We start from the raw sequence: 18,301 nt of genomic DNA on the forward strand, positions 1-18,301 counted from the left end.
CCTGGCTGAGGAGGACTTTGGGATCTGGCCCCACTCTGGATAGCTAAGTGAGCTCCCGCCCGCCCTACCGACCCATGTGCACCTCACCTTCTGAGCCTGGACGATCATCTTCCTCACCACCTCCTTGATGTGCGCCTGCCCGTCGATGGGCGGCTGCATGTACACCATGGCCCTGGTGACCCCCCGGTAGGCCACGGACTCGGGCCAGCCCAGGTCCAGCTGCGGGATGGAGCGGTCGGATCGCTGGGGCCAGTACTCCAAGGAGGGCGCCAGCTCTCCCGGGCCCCCTTGGCTGGCGCAGTCCCCGTCGCTGTCCCCGCCCCCGGGGCGCGGGATGTACTCCGACCCCGGGTCGTATGTTTCCACCGACTCCGTGATCTTTTTGAGCTCCAGCTCGGAGAGGAAGTCCCGAATGTTCTCTTTCTTGAGGACCTCGTAGAAGGCCTCTGGCCCCTTGGAGACCAGCGCTTCCAGGGCCAGCCGCTGCTCCTCGCTGTAGAAGAACTCCGGCTTGGACTCGCTGGATCGCCAGTTGACGTGGCTGTTGTCCAGACACTGCACCTGAGAGAGAGCCATGGCCCCTGGCACACAGAGTCAGTCACTGAAGGGAGCCTTCGACACCAGCGAACGCTACCCCCCGACAATAAATAAGAAGTGAATTATTTCCCAGTTTTTAAATAACTTAAGGATGGGTTTTTTTCTCCTTCCTGTGCTAGACACAGCAGAGGGTCCCGCTCGCCCTGCTCCGGCTGGCTGTTTCTCCACAAAGCGCTCACTCGCTCTGCCTCAGGTCTCCTGCGTCTTTGGTTATTTCCACTCACGCCACGTTTCTCCTTTACTCATCGGCTCTGCCCAGCCCAGGTGGCCTCCGTGCCAGAGTAAACCTGAGGAAAACCAATTCAGCTCCTGGCTCCCAGCTTTCCGGTTCCGTAAGCCGGGTGAGAGGCGACGCTCACACGCACGGGCGCTGTGATAATGGCACAATCCCTTTGAATTCTCTAGCACCAGGGCCACTTCCTTCTCGCCGCCTGCCCTGTCCCGCAGTGAGCGTAGAAAGTAAAATAAAATACAAAAGAAAATAACAGTTTTTAAAAAATCCAGGAAATCGGATGGGCAGCAGCTGGGGGTGGGGGATTTCTCAGTCTGATTCTTCCTCTCTTTCGCCGTCCCTTTCTGGATCTGAAATTCCCCGAATGGGATCAAGCTGATCAGTTTCACTGCTGCAAAATCCTGCCTGTTGCTTCCTGGTCAGTTTCTCCAGCGTTCCCGGGGGCTGCTAGCTGGATTTGTGCTGGGCTCTTGCCGGTAGGCAGTGTGGAGATGGACAGGTAACAGCAAGAAGGGAAAAGAAGAGGGGGGGGAGAATGATTCATAGCTCCGCCCTGCCCCACCTGCAATCACATGCTGCTGTCTTCAAACATTCCTCATATCTGCAGCCTGAGCCGTTAACTCCTTCAGCAATGCAGTGCACACATGCCTGCAAAGCCAGCCCTGGGCAAGATGGGGGGTGAGCAGGAAGCTGATTCAGCTGCATGGCACAGCTCCTGCTTTTGCTACGTCCTAGATCTCGCCTTCCCCAAGGCAAAGGAGAAGGGACGTGTCTGGGTCTGCTCACACTCTTGCTCCTGTATCAGAGGCAGCAACAGGGAGAGGGGGGCAGCCGGCTCACCAGGAGCCGTGTTCACCGGCTCTCGGGGAGCCGGCTGTGAGTGCATGTAACCGTGTGACTTTTTCAGTCGTGACGTGTTTACACAATTACCTGCAATTTAACATCCCTAGTTGGCAAATGCTTTTGGGGTTTCATTTAAAAAATAATGAAAAAAAAAATCCATTTTTTCTCTGGAGCCCACCCGCCCCATCTTCTGATTGGCTGTGCATGTTAACCCCTGCTGTTAACCACTGCCAGCCCTGACAGCAACCCTGGCACCCAGGGTGAACAGGATGAGTCCTTGTCAACGGAGCTAACAGAGCACCTCCCCGAGCTAGTCGCTATAGCCCGCCTCAAACAGGGGCTACAAGTTCATGTGCTTCCCAGAACTTGCGGCAGCAAAGTTATGTGCACAATTGGGAGAAAGAAAGAAAAAGACCCAGACTTCGTTAATAGACAATGACAAACCGGAACTGTCTCACACACCAAGCCCATTGAATTTAGCTGACTCTAAGGGATTTCAGAATCCCGGTCAAGTTCTCACAGCAGTGTAAATCCAGCATTATTCCAGGGGTCACTCTGAGGCTGATGTGACTCCATCAATGCCAGAGAAGTCGATTTGGGTGCACAGCGGTGTCAGTCATTTTGGTCCATGTTCTAGGACAAAACATCCTGTCGCCCCGGGTCCCCCGAGCTGCAAAGATTCTAGATTCAGAAGTGAGGAGCTCACATTGCCTCATGCTGTCCACATCTGGCCCCCTCCCCCATAGAGCGTGGGACACGGGGCCGATGCTTTTACAGGGTACCACCGGTGGCAATGGCCATGTGGTCAAGGAATGGGGCGTTTAGATGCGCTGCGCCCCTGGGAAAACACACCAGCCCCTTCTGCTCTGATCTAGGCAGGCTGCCAGTGAGGAACCCAACCGGATGGTGGTGGCTTGAGGATCTGGGGTGTCCCATGTGAGCACTTTCAAATAACTCACCCATGTAACGAGCTGCCCAGTCAGTTCCCTTAGCAGTTCTATGAGAATTTCTTGCCCCTCGGGCAGAAGACTGGAAATCCTGCCTCTAGTTCGCGATCTGTAAACAAGGGGGGGAATTATTTCCTTTCACTTGCCTTTTCAGTCTGCATTCAGTGGTTGGAGTGCAAACTCTCTGGTGTAGGCCCTTTTTCTGTACTGCACCTAGCACAGAGAGACTGATCTTAGACAGGGCTTCTCATGCTACCTTAACACACAAAGTGTGGCTGCTACAAAACCACCGTAAGACAATAAAGTAGCCGGAGTTGTCGTGATGGGCCCCCTGTTTCCCTTGCAGCCCCGACTCAGCCGGGCACCACGAACACTTTGGGACTGGCACCGAACCTTTTTTATGTGGACATAAAGGCCTTTAATGGGCTTGCACATGGGCTTTCAAATAGGCCCATGCTTAAATAGCTTACTGCAGCCGTGGCCAACCGATGACTCGTGAGCCGCATGCAGCTCTCCTCCCCCCAAAAATGCAGCTCGCGAAGCTGCCCCCACGCCCCTGAAAATAGCTCCCAGCTCCCAGTGGCATCCGGCGTGGCCATTCAGAATGGCGTCTTCAAGATGGTGGCAGCTGGCGGGAGCCTGATGTGGCGAAAAAGCCTTTCATTGTGTTTCTTAAAGGGACAGTCCTTTTTTTTTTTTTTTTTTGGCTCGACAATTTTTCCTCCCTAGCTCTTTGTGCTATATGCACAACTATTTTGGCTGTTTGCCTGTAACAAGTTGACCACCTCTAGTTTACTGAATCGGGGCCCTGTATTTCTTGTCAGGGGTGGAGTCTAAAGCTGTTGCAATTGAGTGTACAACACCACTTGAGTGCATTGGTACGTCACCCACATAAATCAGGTCAGACTGGGGCCCGGTGGCTCTTTTGCTGTATTGACTATCCATGTACGTGAGCAGAGACTTTTAAGGAGCAGGGGTGTGGGGTTGGAAACATTGCAATGAATACAGCTCACAGGTTAGAGGCTGTAATGCCTTTTATTGGACCAGCTGCTAAGGGGAAGAGTCAAGGATCCATCCGTGCATAAAACCTAAAAAGGGACCACCATGCTGTCAGGAAAGGGCCTATTTGAAGGAACTATCAACAGGAGAAGAAGTGCACATTTCGACTGTCACTCGCGTGAAGCAGATCTGGCGAAATCCCTGAGCATCTGGCCTGTGGCTTCAAGCCTGAATGTGCTGTACTATCTGGCGGTAAGAAGTCTCAGAGGGGTCGCCGTGTGAGCCTGTAACTTTAAAAACAACACGCAGTCCGGTGGCACCTTAGAGTCTAGCACAGAGGCGGGCAATCGTTTTTAATGGGGGGCCACTCCGAGATTTTGACACGTGGTGAAGGGCCGCACTTCTGTGAAGGGGGTGTGCAGTCTGGGACGGAGGTTGGGTGCAGGAGGGAACTTGAGATAGGAGACTGGGGTACAGGAGAAGATGAGGGGTGTGAGAGGGAGTTTGGGTGAAGGAGGAGGCTGTGGTCTGGGGCAGGGATATGGGCTGTGTCTAGACTGGCATGATTTTCCGGAAATGCTTTTAATGGAAAAGTTTTCCGTTAAAAGCATTTTCGGAACAGAGCATCTAGATTGGCACGGATGCTTTTCTGCATGAGCACTTTTTGTGGAAAAGCGTCCGTGCCAATCTAGACGCGCTTTTGCGCAAAAAAGCCCCGATCGCCATTTTCGCGATCGGAGCTTTTTTGCGGAAAACAAATCTGAGCTGTCTACACTGGCCCTTTGGACTTTTGCCTGAACGGGAGCAGCATCGTATTTCCGCAAGAAGCACTGATTTTTGACAGCAGGAAGTCAGTGCTTTTGTGGAAAGTCAAGCGGCCAGTGTAGACAGCTGGCAAGTTTTTCCAGAAAAGCAGCTGATTTTCCGGAAAAACTGGCCAGTCTAGACACAGCCTTGGAGTGCATGATCCACTAGGGGATATGGGTGCAGGAGAGGATTTTGGCCTGGAGAAGGGTCTCTTGCAGGCAGGGCTGGCTCGAGCCATTCGTGCGCCCTGGGCCCCAGGAGTGCAGCGCCGTCCCTGGGAGTGCGGCGCGTGCGCGGCCCTGCCCCCAGGCGCCTGGCGCATGCACGGCCCTGCCCCCGCCCGGTCCGGCAGCCCTGCGTGGCACTCCCTACAATGGGGCGCCCCGGGCAGTAGCCTGGTCAGCCTGTAGCTTGGGCCGGCTCTGCGTGGAGGGTGTGCCAGGTTTGGGAGGGTGTTGTGACCTGGGTGAAGGGGGTGCAGAGGGTTTGGGTGGTGACCTGGGGCAAGGGATTGGGGTGCAGGGCCTGGAATGGGGTATGGGTGCAGGAGAAGATTCTGGCCTGGGGGAGAGGTGTAGGAGGGGGTACAGGCTCCGGGAGGGAGCTGTGGCCTGGGAGAAGGTAATTGGAAGGGCGAGAGGGGGTGGGGTGCCAGAGACTGGAGGCACTTACCTGCAGAAACATGAGGCAGATTGTCTGCTCACTGCTCCAGGTGACTCTGCTCTGGGCATGAGGGGGAGGGGGGATGGAGAGGGAGGGAGAAAGCTTCCTGCATTGCTTCTGCTTCCAGCAAAAGTTCTCAGCTCCTGTTGGCCAGAAACAGAAAGATTGGCCAATGGGAGCGGAGCTATTTTGCTCCTGGCTGAGGCGGGAACAGCATGAAAAGTCTCCCCCCTCCCTCCCCAGCCATCCAGAGCAGAGAACAGCTGGCTTTTTAAAGTGTGAGCTGCTCTCTACCTCAGGGTTCTGGTGAGGCGGCTGCAGGCCAGATCCGGCGGCTTGGCAAACCGGATCTGGCCCACTGGCAGCCTCTTGCCCGTCCCTCTTCTAACAAATATATTGTACGACGGGTAAAGGGATGAAGTGAGTGTTACCCATGAGAACTCATGATCGAATGTATTTGTTAGTCTCTAAGGACATGTCCGCACTATGCGGAAGATCGACAATGCCACGGTCCATCGTCTGGGGATTGATTTAGCAGGTCTTGTAAAGACCCACTAAATCGAACTCAGAAGGCACCCCTGTTGGTGCCAGGATTCCTGTTCCTCACAAGGAGTAAGGGAAGCCTACTCCCGTCAACCTCCCCGCTGCGTGGACGGCGCAGAAACTCAATTTTAGATAAGTGGGCTCCAGCTACATAATTAACGTATCTTAATTCGACTTTCCGCTGTAGGTAGACCAGGCCAAAGGTGCTACAGGATTGCTTGTTCTTTTCTATGGAGTTAGTTAACCAAGGGTGCATTTGATGGTGTTATTCTTAATTATTTGTATTTCCGTAGTGCACGTGTAACTCACACACCTGCTGGCTGTGGTTCACTGATCCAGGGAGTGCTTCTGAGACCACTTCCAGAGAGACACAATGAATTTGCTCTACAGCCTTCGCCGAGAGCCAGCTGGCTTTTAGCTCAAGCAGTCAAAGCTCATGCACTAAGCTCCAGAGGTCCCACCTCTCGGTATTACGCATAGAAGCCCCAAGTTTAAACCGGGACTGTGCTGTGCTGTATTTGCCAGGCTGCCCCAAAGCCCTTCCAGTCTAAGACAAGGGACAGCTGGTGGACGCAGGCAGACAGAGAGATGTACAAGGAATCAGAGAGTCCCTACTGCTCAGTGAGGTAGAGACCAGCAACCTAGCAAGTGTTTGGGAGGCTTCCTGGCAAAGGAGAGATGTGGAGGAGGAGGAAGCTTTGTGGATGGTTATGGGGGGCTCCTAGGGTTGCCAGATACTTTCACAAAAAAATCCAAACATGGCGGGAAAAAATTGGTTGAGCAAAAAAACCCAGGAGACCAAACTTGTTGAGCAAAAAAAAAAAAAAAAGTCGCTGCGCCTTTAAATTGCCATGCTCCTGGTGAAAACCTGGCAATCCTGGAAGGAACAACATGGAGGGGATTGTTTGAAAGTTCAACAGACGTCTGGAGCCCAATTCTACAGCTGGCTGCTCAGATCACCTCCTTGTGGTCTAACCTGTTCATTGGGTATCGAAACACTCCAGTGTGGGACAGGACACTTTCCTTTAGATGCTCATGGGTGAGAATGGGGGTGGAGCCCTTCCCGGCTTTGGTGGAGAACGTGGGTTGGAAGTCAAGGGGGCTGTGCTATTTTGCATCAGCAGAGGGCCTGGCTCCACGTTTGGTTTCAGTCACTGCCTGCAACTGTGGGGCTCAACCTGCCCCCCCATTGAAAGGCCCCCGTGGTCTGGCTGTCCAGCTAGTCCGATGCTCCGGGCTGCAGTCGGTTTGGCATCGGCCTGTCTTTGTTAAGGCTCGGAACGCCCAGGGGCGTGTCAGACACACACCGATTACTTAGGAAGATGATTTGATTAGCCACCCACATGGCCGCAGAGAGCCAGGGCGGGGGCCTGCCTGGCTGGTACAGCCCAGATGAGCATTGTAATCAGCTGTCTTCCACCCACTGCTGCGGTGCTGCTGCCCTGAGCGATCGCTCGCTCAGCCACACTCAGCGCCTCTTGGTTTGGGACGGGAATGGCCAGGCTGGGCCAGGCAGCTGCAGCTCAGGAGTTTGGTTCTCAGGAATTATTATTTCTTTTGCCTCCACTGGATTGATGACCCAGGAGCAGCCTCATGGCTAGCCCGAGGGAGGACAACAGAGCCCCTTTAGTTCTGTGTGGGCTCACACAAGCTGGGCCGTGCACTAGCCCTGTGGACACAACCAATGCCCCCTCTATGTGTGGAATAAATTTTGTTGCGTGCACCAAAGCATGTGCAGATGTGCACCACCAGTAGAAACACACGCTGTCAGCTCTGCTAATCAGCTGGGCAGCATTTGAATCTCTCCTGAGTGGCCATCCTCACAGTCAGCTTTCAGGGACACAGAACACAATGCCCTCCCCTCCCTAGACTCGCCATGACCCTACCCTATTGAAATCAATGAGAGCTCTATCAGTGAGTCCTCAGGGTTGGGCCCTTAAATCCTTCCTCGTCCTCACCCAGATCTACTTCCACTTGCCCTCCTCTGCCTGCAGCTGAGAGAGACAGCCAGGGCTGCGTTTCCTGGTTAGCTCAAATCTTCCCTTCCCTGCGCCCGGCATTGGGACCTCTGGGTTGTGAACCACTCGGCTTTCAGCAAACTCGCAGAGTTGTCGAACGGGAGACCTCCCGAGGCAGGCAGGAGCAAAGGGTGATGTCATATAGAGCACAAGCCACTCTGCTTAGTCATTAGCTCTTCCTCTGAAACAAAACTGGGAATTGCAAAAGGCAGCATCAACACACCAGGGGGCTGGGGCCGGTTCCTAGCTCCGCCACTGGCAGGATGTGTGACCATGAGCCAGTCACTTTGCCTCCCTGCCCCCGAAAGGCTCTGTCTGTAAATCTTGGGCTAGCATGAGACTGCGGAAATGCCTGCTTGCAATTCACATTGGTGAATGAAGCAGCCAGTGGGCAGAGCCTTATTGTGGTTGATGCTTCATTACTAGAGCTGGACCAATACCAGCGTGTCACTTTGCTCTTCTATAGTGTCATCTGTTCAAGGAGCTCAGAGGCCTTTCTAGCCATTCATTAAAGCAGCTGTTTACAGATGAGGAAACGAGCAATACAGCAACTTGCTCATGAGCCCACAACAGAGCCCAGAATAGAACACCAGCTTTCCTAATGGCAGGCCCCTCGCCCCCCCCCCCGGCTATAACCATTATGCAGTGCTGCCTAACCTCGGATTGCTGGCTTCAGCTGGGTAGTGAGCTCAGAATCTGGCTCGGAATCTGCTCTCCTGCAAACGGGAAGGCTTGCTCGGTTCCGTTCTGACCCCTGTTCTACGGCAAAAGGGGTTTGCGAGGGGCTTCACTCTCCCACCTCCCTGTATTTCGTTGAACACGTCGGACCAAATTCATCCTGGAGGGGACCAATGTTCCTGCTCATTTTTTTCCATCCGTGTGCAGAATAAATGTTGTTCTGTGCACCAAGACTTGTGTAGATGTGCACCACCGGTAGAGACCTATGTTGCTAACTGCGGGCGCACTGCTAAACAGCGGGGCCATATGTGAATCTCTCCTGGGTGTCTGCCCAAGTGCTCAGCTTACAGGGAACACAGGAGGGGATCCACACAGGACTCAAGTGGAATCGAGGAAGATTATTCTGTTCTTATGCCCCTGTGGGGAATATTTGGGGCCAGTCCGTACAAGGAATGTGCGTATCGTGGGGCGCAGGAAACAGCCTCTTGGCAAAAGTTCTTTAAATGCTCCCTAGGAAAATCAGCCATGGACTGCCAGGGCGGAGACCCTGTCTCTGCCCCACCCATCTCCAAAAGCCCAGATCAATCGCTCATGGGCGTGACTCTCCAAGTGAGTGAGCTCAGGGGAGTGGCTGAGAATTGCCAAGGAGAGGCAGCAATGAAGATGGGCTACTCCCTGCCTTTATTGAAAGGATTCAGTAGCTGGATGCGCTGATATTTATCAGTGCGGCGCTAGGCTTGCCCTGACAATCAAAAAGGGCTTAGGGCCCACGGAAACCCTGAAATAATTGGAGCGCCAGTGCTGCCTGCTGAGTCTGTCCCAGTGGTTTTTACGATGCCAGATCGGTGCCCCTACAGGGATGGTCTTGATGCAGGACAGTGGGGGGTTGTCATTTTCTTTTGGACTCATGCTGGGGGATGGGTTCAGGGTGTGGATGCCGGGGACCCAGGAGGTCGGCCTCGCTGAGGGTCCCGTCTGGCCTGGAACGACACGACAACAGCAATACTGATCGGAAAGAACTGACGGAGTGAGGCTAACATGGGTTGGGAGAGCCAGTGATACCTACCCCCAGCCTGGGACCAGAATGGCTTAGAAAACTAATGAATAGGCCATTACCTCTTTCTGTCAATGATCCCTATCTGCTCCCAGCCCCCTCCATAACCAAAGTACCTAAGTACCCCCCAGTCTGACATGGAATCATCCTCGCAGTGCCACTCTGAGGCAGGGCAGGGCTATTATTCCTATGTACAGAGGGGGAAACTGAGGCCCAGTGAGGCTAAATGACTTGTCCATGGTCACACATCTGTGACAGAGCAAGGAAGTGATCCCCAGGTCTTCTAGGTCCCCATGCAGTGTTTCTTAAACTGTGTTTCGCAGTACACCAGTGCGCCGCAAGGCAGTCAGAGGTATGCCGCAAAGAACAACAGAGTTCAAAATGGCCGCCCTTAAAGAGGCAGATGACTTTTTTTTTTTTAGTTAACAAAAAAATCTTTGGTGTTCCTCGTAAAAAAAAAAATATTGTTTTGTGTTCCTTGGTCTTAAAAAGTTTAAGAGACACTGAGCTAGTGTAACCCAGAGGCACCAAGCCCACTAGGGAGAGTAAAATATACTGTGCAGCCTTAGCTGAGAACTGGATGGCTTTTAGCTCATGGGATAGAGGTCACCACGTGTCTCCCCAGGTGGCTCTGCCCTCCCTCCTCCTCTTGATTTTGAATTGCCTTGGGCCACCAAGTTTTCCTGAATTGTCAAAATGGGTCCCCATCTGGAAAAGGTTGGGAACTGCTGGGATTGAGGCATGTAGCTTTGGTTCCTAAGGTCCCAGGTTCATTCCCTCCTGCTGACAGCCCAGGTCTGTAGGCTTTACGCTAGGCTAGTGCCTCTAACCACCAGGCCATGCTGCCTCTCTTGTACCACTAAGCCTCTGGTTCCAAGGCCAGTAGTGACCAAAGTGGTGGGGAAGGGGGGAGGGGGCTGGTTCGGTCCCGTTCCCAAAGACACTTTGCCTATGACGGCTCTGGCGCCGGGTCCTCCCGGCAGGATCAAGCTGCTTCTCTCTGGGTCGTTCCAGATACCGTCAGCTGCGTCGATCCGGACGAGTGCCTCCGAGCGTGTGGGTCCGAGGTGGGCTGCTCCAACATCGCTTACCCCAAGCTGGTGGTGGAACTGATGCCCAGTGGTAAGTCAGGGTGGTGGCGCGGGCAGAGCGGAGCCATGCTGATTGTGTTGCATGGGAGGGGGCGGGGAGGGAGTTCCCCCAGCCATGCTCAGCGGAACCCACAGCAAAACCTCTGTGGGGCTTCCCATGAGGGAGCTCTGATGGGGGAAGCGGAAAGTGTGACAACGGGGGGATTAGCCCGGCTGTGCCAGATTACAGCTGCTGCATGCGTCACCCTGCCGGCCTCCCCGGGTGTCCTTCATGAGAAGGATCCCAGCCCTGTTTGGTCCCACTGCTGCTGCCAAAAGCCACAGGCCTTTGAGATAAGCACTGATCCAACCCAAGAGGGCAACGCATGGTGGGGGGGATGGGCTCCCCTCTAGCAGGGAGGTCAGTGGTCCCTTCTGCTTTGGGGCGAGCCAGGCTGGGAATTAGGGGAACCCCCCACAGCTAGACCCATAGCCTAGGTCTGTGTCTACCCTCCCTTTGCCCCCCTCCCTGGGCCTGTTCCTTTCTCTTCCTCCAACTGCACCTGTGTTACACTGAGTCTCAGTAGACAAGGAGATTTTGTGCTCCAAGTAGCTGGTTTATAATACCTGGCCCCATAGGTCCTGTGCTGCAGGAGGGCAGGTTAGCCTGTCCACCCCTCTTGGGTGACATTCTGCAGCATGGATACATTGGCCGGAACAGGCGTCTATAGCCAGTATGTAATAGTCCCTTGCTTCTCTGGTTGTGTAAAGGAAGCTCGGGTGTAGACCTCTAGTCACACAGCTGGATAATGGTGCTGTTGAGACTAGTGGTGTCCTGGCGCAGAATAACCTGCTCTAACCACTAGGCCAGCTGACATCTGAAAAAAGCAGCTCCTGTCTGTACCTGAACGTTGCCATGGCCCTTTCTGTAAGCGCTAGAGACGGGCCGCTTGCTGCTGTGCAGAGTGCTAACCCGTCTGCCGCCTCCCCCCCCAGAGCTGGCTGCGTTTCAGCGGGGCTGCGTGTGTTGCTTTTAGAGCGCATTCATGGTGTTATTTCCATGACGGTCTCCGCAAGAGGGCCCAGGGATCAGACCCCCATTGCGTGAGGCACTGTCAGAGAATCACAGAATCCCAGGGATGGAAGAGACGTCAGGGGGTCAAGTCCAACCCAGGGCCGGCCCTACCATGAGGCGAACGGAGGCGGCCGCCTCAGGTGCCAGACTGTGTGGGGGGCTCCACTAGGACCCAGAGTGTAGAACATTGTGTCTGCTGCTGGTGCATATGTAGGGAGCAGAGCAGGGCCAGGAGAGGAGTAGAGCAGGAAGAAGGCAGAATTGAGACCTTTCCAAGTTTTGGCCCAAGCGAGGGGGTATGGGGGTGTCATTTGAGCTCCCCGCCTCAGGTGCCAAAATGTTGTGGGCCGGGCCTGGTCCAACCCCCTGCCCAAAACAGGACCAACCCCAACTCAGTCATCCCAGCCAGGGCTTTGTTAATCCAGGATTTAAAAACTCTAGGGATGGAGATTCCACAACCTCCCTTGGGAGCCCATCCCAGGGCTTCACCACCCTCCTAGGGAAATAGGTTTTCCTAATATCCAACTTAGACCTCCCCCACTGAGACCATCTCTCCTCATTCTGCCATCTGTCCCCACTGAGCACAGCCTCTCTCCATCCTCTCTGGAAGCCCCCCTCACTCTTCTCTTCTGCAGACCGAACAAGCCCAAATCCCTCAGCCTCTCCTCGTAAGCCACGTGCTCCGCTGGACCCTCTCCAGTGCGCCCACCTCCCTTCTGTCATGCCCTCACCATGTCAACTCGCACAGCCTGAGCCGAGGCCCCCTCAGGTCAACCTGACGGCGCCTTTGAGAGGAGCCCTGAACTCCGAGAGTCCTTCTGTTCTCCTCCAGGACTGCGAGGGTTAATGATTGCCGTCATGATGGCTGCCCTGATGTCCTCCCTCACCTCAGTGTTCAACAGCAGCAGCACCCTCTTCACCATGGACATCTGGAGGAAGCTCCGGCGGAATGCCAAGGAGCGGGAGCTGCTGCTGGTGGGAAGGTAGGGTGTGTGTGGGTGGGTGTGTGTGGGTGTGGGTGAGGGTGTGTGGGTGTGGGTGTGGGTGAGGGTGTGTGTGTGTGGGTGTGTGTGGGTGTGGGTGAGGGTGAGGGTGAGGGGGGTAACAGTGTGAGATGAACATTTCCCTTTAAATTGTGAGGATCAATTACAGCCTATTTAGTCGCTGCTCCCTGCAGGGCTGCTCAGCCCCGTGGTTCTGGATTAGGAGGAGCGATTCATATTGGATTATTTACTATGCACTCACGTATCAAAGTGGGGCAAGAGCAAATGGCGCTTTCCAAATGGCGGGAAGGACGTGAGCCGGCTTGTGAGCTCACTGGAACGGGTGTGCACCAGGAGAGAGTCCACGTCAGCCGGCGGGACGCCGCTGATGTAAATCAGGAGTGACTGCACTTCTGTCAATGGGGTTTTACCGCCGTATATCGGGAGTGACTCCACTTCAGCCAATAGAAGGTTTAACCCAGGCGTGGGGAACCTAACGCCCCAGGCTGGATGCAGCCCCTGGCTTGCCTGGATCCGGCCCCTGAGGCTCAGGGCTCCCCCCGCAGCAGTGAGGGGCTGGGTCTGGTGCTCCAGCCACCCCCCCACTTCCCCCCCACAGCCCTGCTGCATGGCTGGAGCGCACAGATCTACTAGCCCGGGCTCCCCCAGGCTCCGGTGCGCGAGGGGAATGCAGGGAGCATCTTTCTCCTCCTCAGTCGGAGCCGCAGCAGGGAGGGGTTTGTTGGGGTTTTTTGCTTCTCACTTGTGTGTGGCCCCCGGCTGTTTTTTGTGTGGGTCAGTGGCTCCCAACCCAAACAGATTCCCCACCCCTGGTTTAACCCATGTGAATGAGGAGTGATTCCACTTCAGACAGTGGGGCTCCTCTGGTGTAAATCGGGGGTGACTCCACTGAAGTCAGTGGAATCCACTGATGTAAAACCAGGATAAGCAAGAATAGTAATTACTTTAGCCCCTGATTTTTGACAGCCAGGGCTAGGAAAGGCTTCCTTCGGGGGGACCCGGTGTCTGGCTAACCCGTTTACTTTGTACAATGGGGAGCAGGAACGGCCCTGGGAGCCAGGCAGAATGCAGGTCACAATAATAAGAAAGGAACCCAGGTCATTGCTTCAGATGGGTTAGTTCTTACAAGTGTCTATCTTTGGTTGTGAATTTTTGCTCTGATGATGATGGAGCAGTGGCCCTGAAAATGAAATCCTCTGATTCCCCCTCTCCCACTCCCCGGTCTCTGTGCCTCCCCCCTGTCCTGGAAACCAGCCCTCTCCGGCAGGTCTGAGGGGTAGATCTGTCTCCCCGGCTCTCTCTCTCTGCCTCCACGAAAGGCACTAGGAAATGCAATGCGCGCCGGCATGCTACTGATATTCATGTTGCGAATAGGGCGAATGACCTAGGTTTGGATGGTTCCTACAGCCAAGATGGTTGGGTGGATCTCACTGTTTTTCCCCTGCACGTTCCCACTTCCTGATTCATCCCCCAGCGGCACTTGTGCCTCAGTTTGCCTGCCTGTAAAATGGGTGTAATGACGCCAAAGCCAAGCTCTCAAATGAGCACAATTAATTGCTGCTTGCAAAGTGCTTTGATTGCCCCACACGCTCCCTGAATACACATGGTAATTGCTAACCCATGAGGCTGATCAATTTCCCTGGGCTCCATGCCAGTCAAGTGCTAGACGACGCCTCGTAAACCCAGCCCCATTTCCTGTAGGTGGGGATGCCGGTGCTAAGTCAACACCTTTGGCTTTCCTGCCAGCGCGGACACCTGACGGCAGGGCGAGCGACGCCAGGAGGGCTGGGGGCTCCAGAGGGTGGCAGTTTTTGGAGTGGTAACATCTCACTGGCTGGAAGTAGAGTGTGGCTCCCGACGGGGCAATTCGTTGGCTCCCACGCTACAGCCCCAGGGCTGATTACAGAGCGCTTGGGAGGCTGTGTGCACCTGCTGTCACCCCCTTATCCTGGTACACTGGATGAACCTGCCCCTACGACTCCATAGCACAGGGCGGAACTACCCGCTGTGCACCCTGGCGTCCGCGGAGTGGCTCCGGATTGCCCCCCGAGTGCAAGGAACCCAGGGCTGGCTCTACCCTGAGGCGAACTGAGGCGGTCGCCTCAGGTGCCAGACTGTGGGGAAGCGCCACTAGGACCCAGAGTGTAGAACATTGTGTCTGCTGCTGGTGCATATGTAGGGAGCAGAGCAGGGCCAGGAGAGGAGTAGAGCAGGAAGAAGGCAGAATTGAGACCTTTCCGAGTTTTGGCCCAAGCGAGGGGACGTGGGGGCGTCATTTGAGCTCCCCGCCTCAGGTGCCAAAATGTTGTGGGCTGGCCCTGAAAGAACCCAAACTCAGGCCCCGAGCCTTGACTTGGCAGCACAAAGCCACCCTAATGCCAGTTTGACTGGCCCCGGGAGGAGCCCCCTCACGCTGGCATCTCTGAGGGCAAGGAGCTGCCATCTCCCAGCGCAGATCGCGGGTGTTTGTTACCACGTCCGGAGAGGGGCCGCGGGCAGCCAGGGTGAGTTCCAGCCACCACCAGAATTCAGGATGCGCGTCAGGGCGCCTCTCCTGGGGGAGTCCATCCAGGCTGGCTCAGATCAGCCTCCAGATCCAGGGGACTGCAAAGATGCTGAAGGCAATTTTTGTACTAGCACTTCAGCATATATGTAAGGGGACTGTTAGCCCCTTACTAAAACTCTGTGGGAGTTTTTGGTTCGCCACCTCCCAGTATCAAAAGGGGAAGGGTCCATGAGACTGACAGACCCCAGAGACAATGGAAAGCAGCCAACTCTCCAGCTCGGCCCGATTGACAGGTTGGACAGGCCAGTGAGGAAAGTGAGAGGCCAGGCCCCGTCCTCCCTGTGAGCTGGGATTGTTCTGGGTCTCTCTGAGTAAGGAGAGAGCTGAGAGACAGCTAAGAGGAGCAAGCTGTGCAGTCCTGCAGCAACAGAGCCAGGCACAGACAGCCCAAGGAGTGCAAGCTGTGCTGAGGGGCAGTTTTGCAGCAACAGAGCCAGGCACACACAGCTCAAGGAGCGCAGACCCTGTGTTGAGCAGCAGACTGGCAGTGCTCAGAGAGCCAAAAGGGACAGAGAAGCAACGCAAGGAGCTGGAGACTGGCAAAGCAGCACAGCCTGGGTGTGGTGAGCAGCTGGGACCAGTGAAGTGCGGGGAGAGGCTCTGGGCAGGGAGATATCACCAGCCAAGAGGCCCAGCAGGCCAGACTGGGAGAGGGGTCTGGCCACTTAGAGCTTGAGGCTGTGTGGTCACTGCCAGAGCAGGCGTGTCCAGCCTGCAGCCCCCCTGCAGCACATCCAGGGCCTCTAAGGGGCCTATAAGGAAGAGACTGTGGACTGTCCTTACACTCCGCAGGCTGCTGTTTTGATGTCCCTGTGCTACAGAGCAGGGCTGTGTGTTCTCATTTAACCATTCTCATTTTTTCTTATTCTTTTATCTTTAACCAGTTGATGTTTAATAAATTGTATTTGCTTTGAACCTTATGAAATGATCACTGAGCCCAGAAAGCATGCAGTGTAAAGAGAGCACCTCGGAGTGGGGACACCCTAACTCCTGCCCCTAGTGACTACAAGGTTGGGGATTAAGCCCCAGGAAACCTGGGCCCAGCCTTGTCGGGGTTTTGAGGACTCTGCTACTCAGGAGAGTGGAGGGGGAGCCCTCAGGATCAGGGAGGCCGTGGGGTAAAGGAAGTGGGAGCGGGGACTCAGATCCTTTTGCTGTTCCATTTCACCGGGGTGGTATAGAAGCCAGGAAAGTTCCCCACAATATCGGGACCATTCCCCCGCTTACATATAGACCAGGGGTGGGCAAAAGGGCGTCCGCAGGCCAGTCTGGCCCACCAAGCGGGTGAATGCAGCCCGCGAAGGCCCTGCTGCTCTCCTGTCCCCAGGCCAATTAGGGCCTTGAGGGCGGGGGAGCACGAAAAGCCTCCTCCCGCCCTACCAGGAGCATGTGGCACTTCGAAGCGCCGTGCGCTGTTCGCAGGGCATGGGGGAGAGCGGAGGAGGCTTTCCGCGCTCCCCCGCCCCCAGGCCTTGATTGGCCTGGAGATGGGGGAGCGTGCCAAGCCTCTTCCAGGGTATGGGTGCCTAGTGGGAAGGGGGGGCAAAGGGACTTCCCCACCCCCAGACCAATTATGGTCTGGGGGTGGAGTAGCCCTGCCACTTCCCATTTAGGATCCACCCCTTCCTGTTTAGACCCCTCCCCTTCCAGGGTGGCCCGGGGCTACTTCAAAAATTATTGCCCACCCCTGATATAGACACTCGCTACAATGACAGGAGGGGTTCCCCCACTACTGCCCTTAGTCTACCTCCCCCAGAAACGGTAGTCAGATCTATGGGGGAATTCCAGCGGTGTGTTGCCCACCCCCCATCAGCGTTCCCTCTCATTTTTCCATCCATGTGCAGAATAAATTTTGTTGCGCACACCGAGGCATATGCAGGTGTGCACCACCAGTAGAAACAGAAGCCTAGTTGTGTGCGCTCTGCTAATCAACTGGGCAGCATTTGAATTGCTCCTGGAGGGCTGCCCAAGTGCTCAGCTTAGAGGCAACACTGAACCCCGTGGATTTAAAAATCACAAGATTTTAAAAATAATCCACAATAAGGCCTTTATTGGCATTCTGGTTTCCGAGCCATCCGGGTACAAGTTTTCAAACTTTTCTCTGCAGCCTGGAGGGATAGGAACTTAGTGTGTTTTAAATGCGAGCTGAGACGTCTCATGTAATCCTTGGAGTCCTGGATTTGGGGAGTTATGAAAAAGACCGAATGCTGCGTGTGTAGGCTCCACTCCATAGCTCTGGGTAAACCCTGCATCCCTCTGTCTGTCCCTGTGTCCCCACTAGCTCCCTATGATGAATCAAAGCAAATACCTGTGTATTTTTTAGGGATGTTAAAACGATTATTCATGTAACCCTTTTAACTCTGCGCTTGCTGCCCAGCCTGCTCCTCTGTCCCGCCGCAGACATGAGATCGTGCCTCCGGTCCCGCTGGCCCCTCTGCAGCCAGGGCTGCCCCAGCCCAGCACTTCTGGCTGCCCGTGGAGGTCACCAGCAGGGGCCAGTTAACCGGTTCACTATTAGCATCCTGGTAAACCACCTGCTTACCGGTGGTTAACTATTTTAACATTGCTTTTGAAGTTGTTTGTTTACTTCTTGCACTTCTCTCCGCTCTGACACTAAAACGGACCCCTCTGTTTATAGTCAGTTTCACTTTGTGGTTTTCCTGGACTACAGGTGCGTCCACACTGCACCGTTATTTCGAGATAGCTAACGTTATTTTGAAATAACAATGCAAGCGTCTACATGGCCGTTCCGTTATTTTGAAATAATTTTCAACTAACAGACGGCTTATTCCGAAATCTCATTCTATGAGGAATAACGCCTATTCTGAAGTAGCTATTTCGAAATAAGGCGTGTGTAGACGCTTCACTGCTGCTATTTCAAAATAGCCCCTCACCAAGGCCATTCTAAGTGATTCTTCCTCAGTGCCTCCTGGGGCTCTAAATCGAGATAGCACATCTACGTTAGGGGAGCCTGCCTTGGATTCATTTTCAGGCTTCCCTGCAGTGTAGGGCTGTGTCTACACTGGCACCCTTTTCCGTAAAAGGGATGCTAATGAGACACTTCGGAATTGCAAATGCCGCAGGGGATTTAAATATCCCCCGCGGCATTTGCATGAACACGGCTGCCGCTTTTTTCTGGCTCGGGGTTTTGCCGGAGAAAAGCACCAGTCTAGACGGGATCCTACTTTCAAGTAGGAATAAGGGA

At 54.7% G+C, this 18,301-nt stretch overlaps 2 protein-coding genes across 7 annotated transcripts in view; one reads left to right on the plus strand and one right to left on the minus strand.

Moving 5' to 3' along the window:
• Positions 1-1,418, minus strand: part of FAM83G (family with sequence similarity 83 member G) — a 39,218-nt gene extending 37,800 nt beyond the window's left edge. The window contains exon 1 of one of the 3 annotated variants that reach the window (XM_075899776.1): positions 88-1,416. In XM_075899776.1, coding sequence (XP_075755891.1) covers positions 88-576 — 489 coding nt within the window. In that variant the 5' untranslated portion in view covers positions 577-1,416. Of the gene's footprint in view, positions 1-87 lie in introns of all 3 variants that reach the window. The other 2 variants (XM_075899775.1, XM_075899777.1) reach the window with 2 other exon arrangements.
• Positions 1-18,301, plus strand: part of SLC5A10 (solute carrier family 5 member 10) — a 106,337-nt gene that overhangs the window by 71,103 nt on the left and 16,933 nt on the right. For all 4 annotated transcript variants that reach the window (XM_075899779.1, XM_075899778.1, XM_075899782.1 and 1 more), the window contains 2 exons: positions 10,396-10,503; positions 12,359-12,509. In XM_075899779.1, the coding sequence (XP_075755894.1) occupies positions 10,396-10,503; positions 12,359-12,509 (259 nt within the window). The remainder of the gene's footprint in view (positions 1-10,395; positions 10,504-12,358; positions 12,510-18,301) is intronic.

This window comes from Pelodiscus sinensis, chromosome 16 (assembly GCF_049634645.1).
Source record: "Pelodiscus sinensis isolate JC-2024 chromosome 16, ASM4963464v1, whole genome shotgun sequence".
Lineage (NCBI taxonomy): Eukaryota > Metazoa > Chordata > Testudines > Trionychidae > Pelodiscus > Pelodiscus sinensis.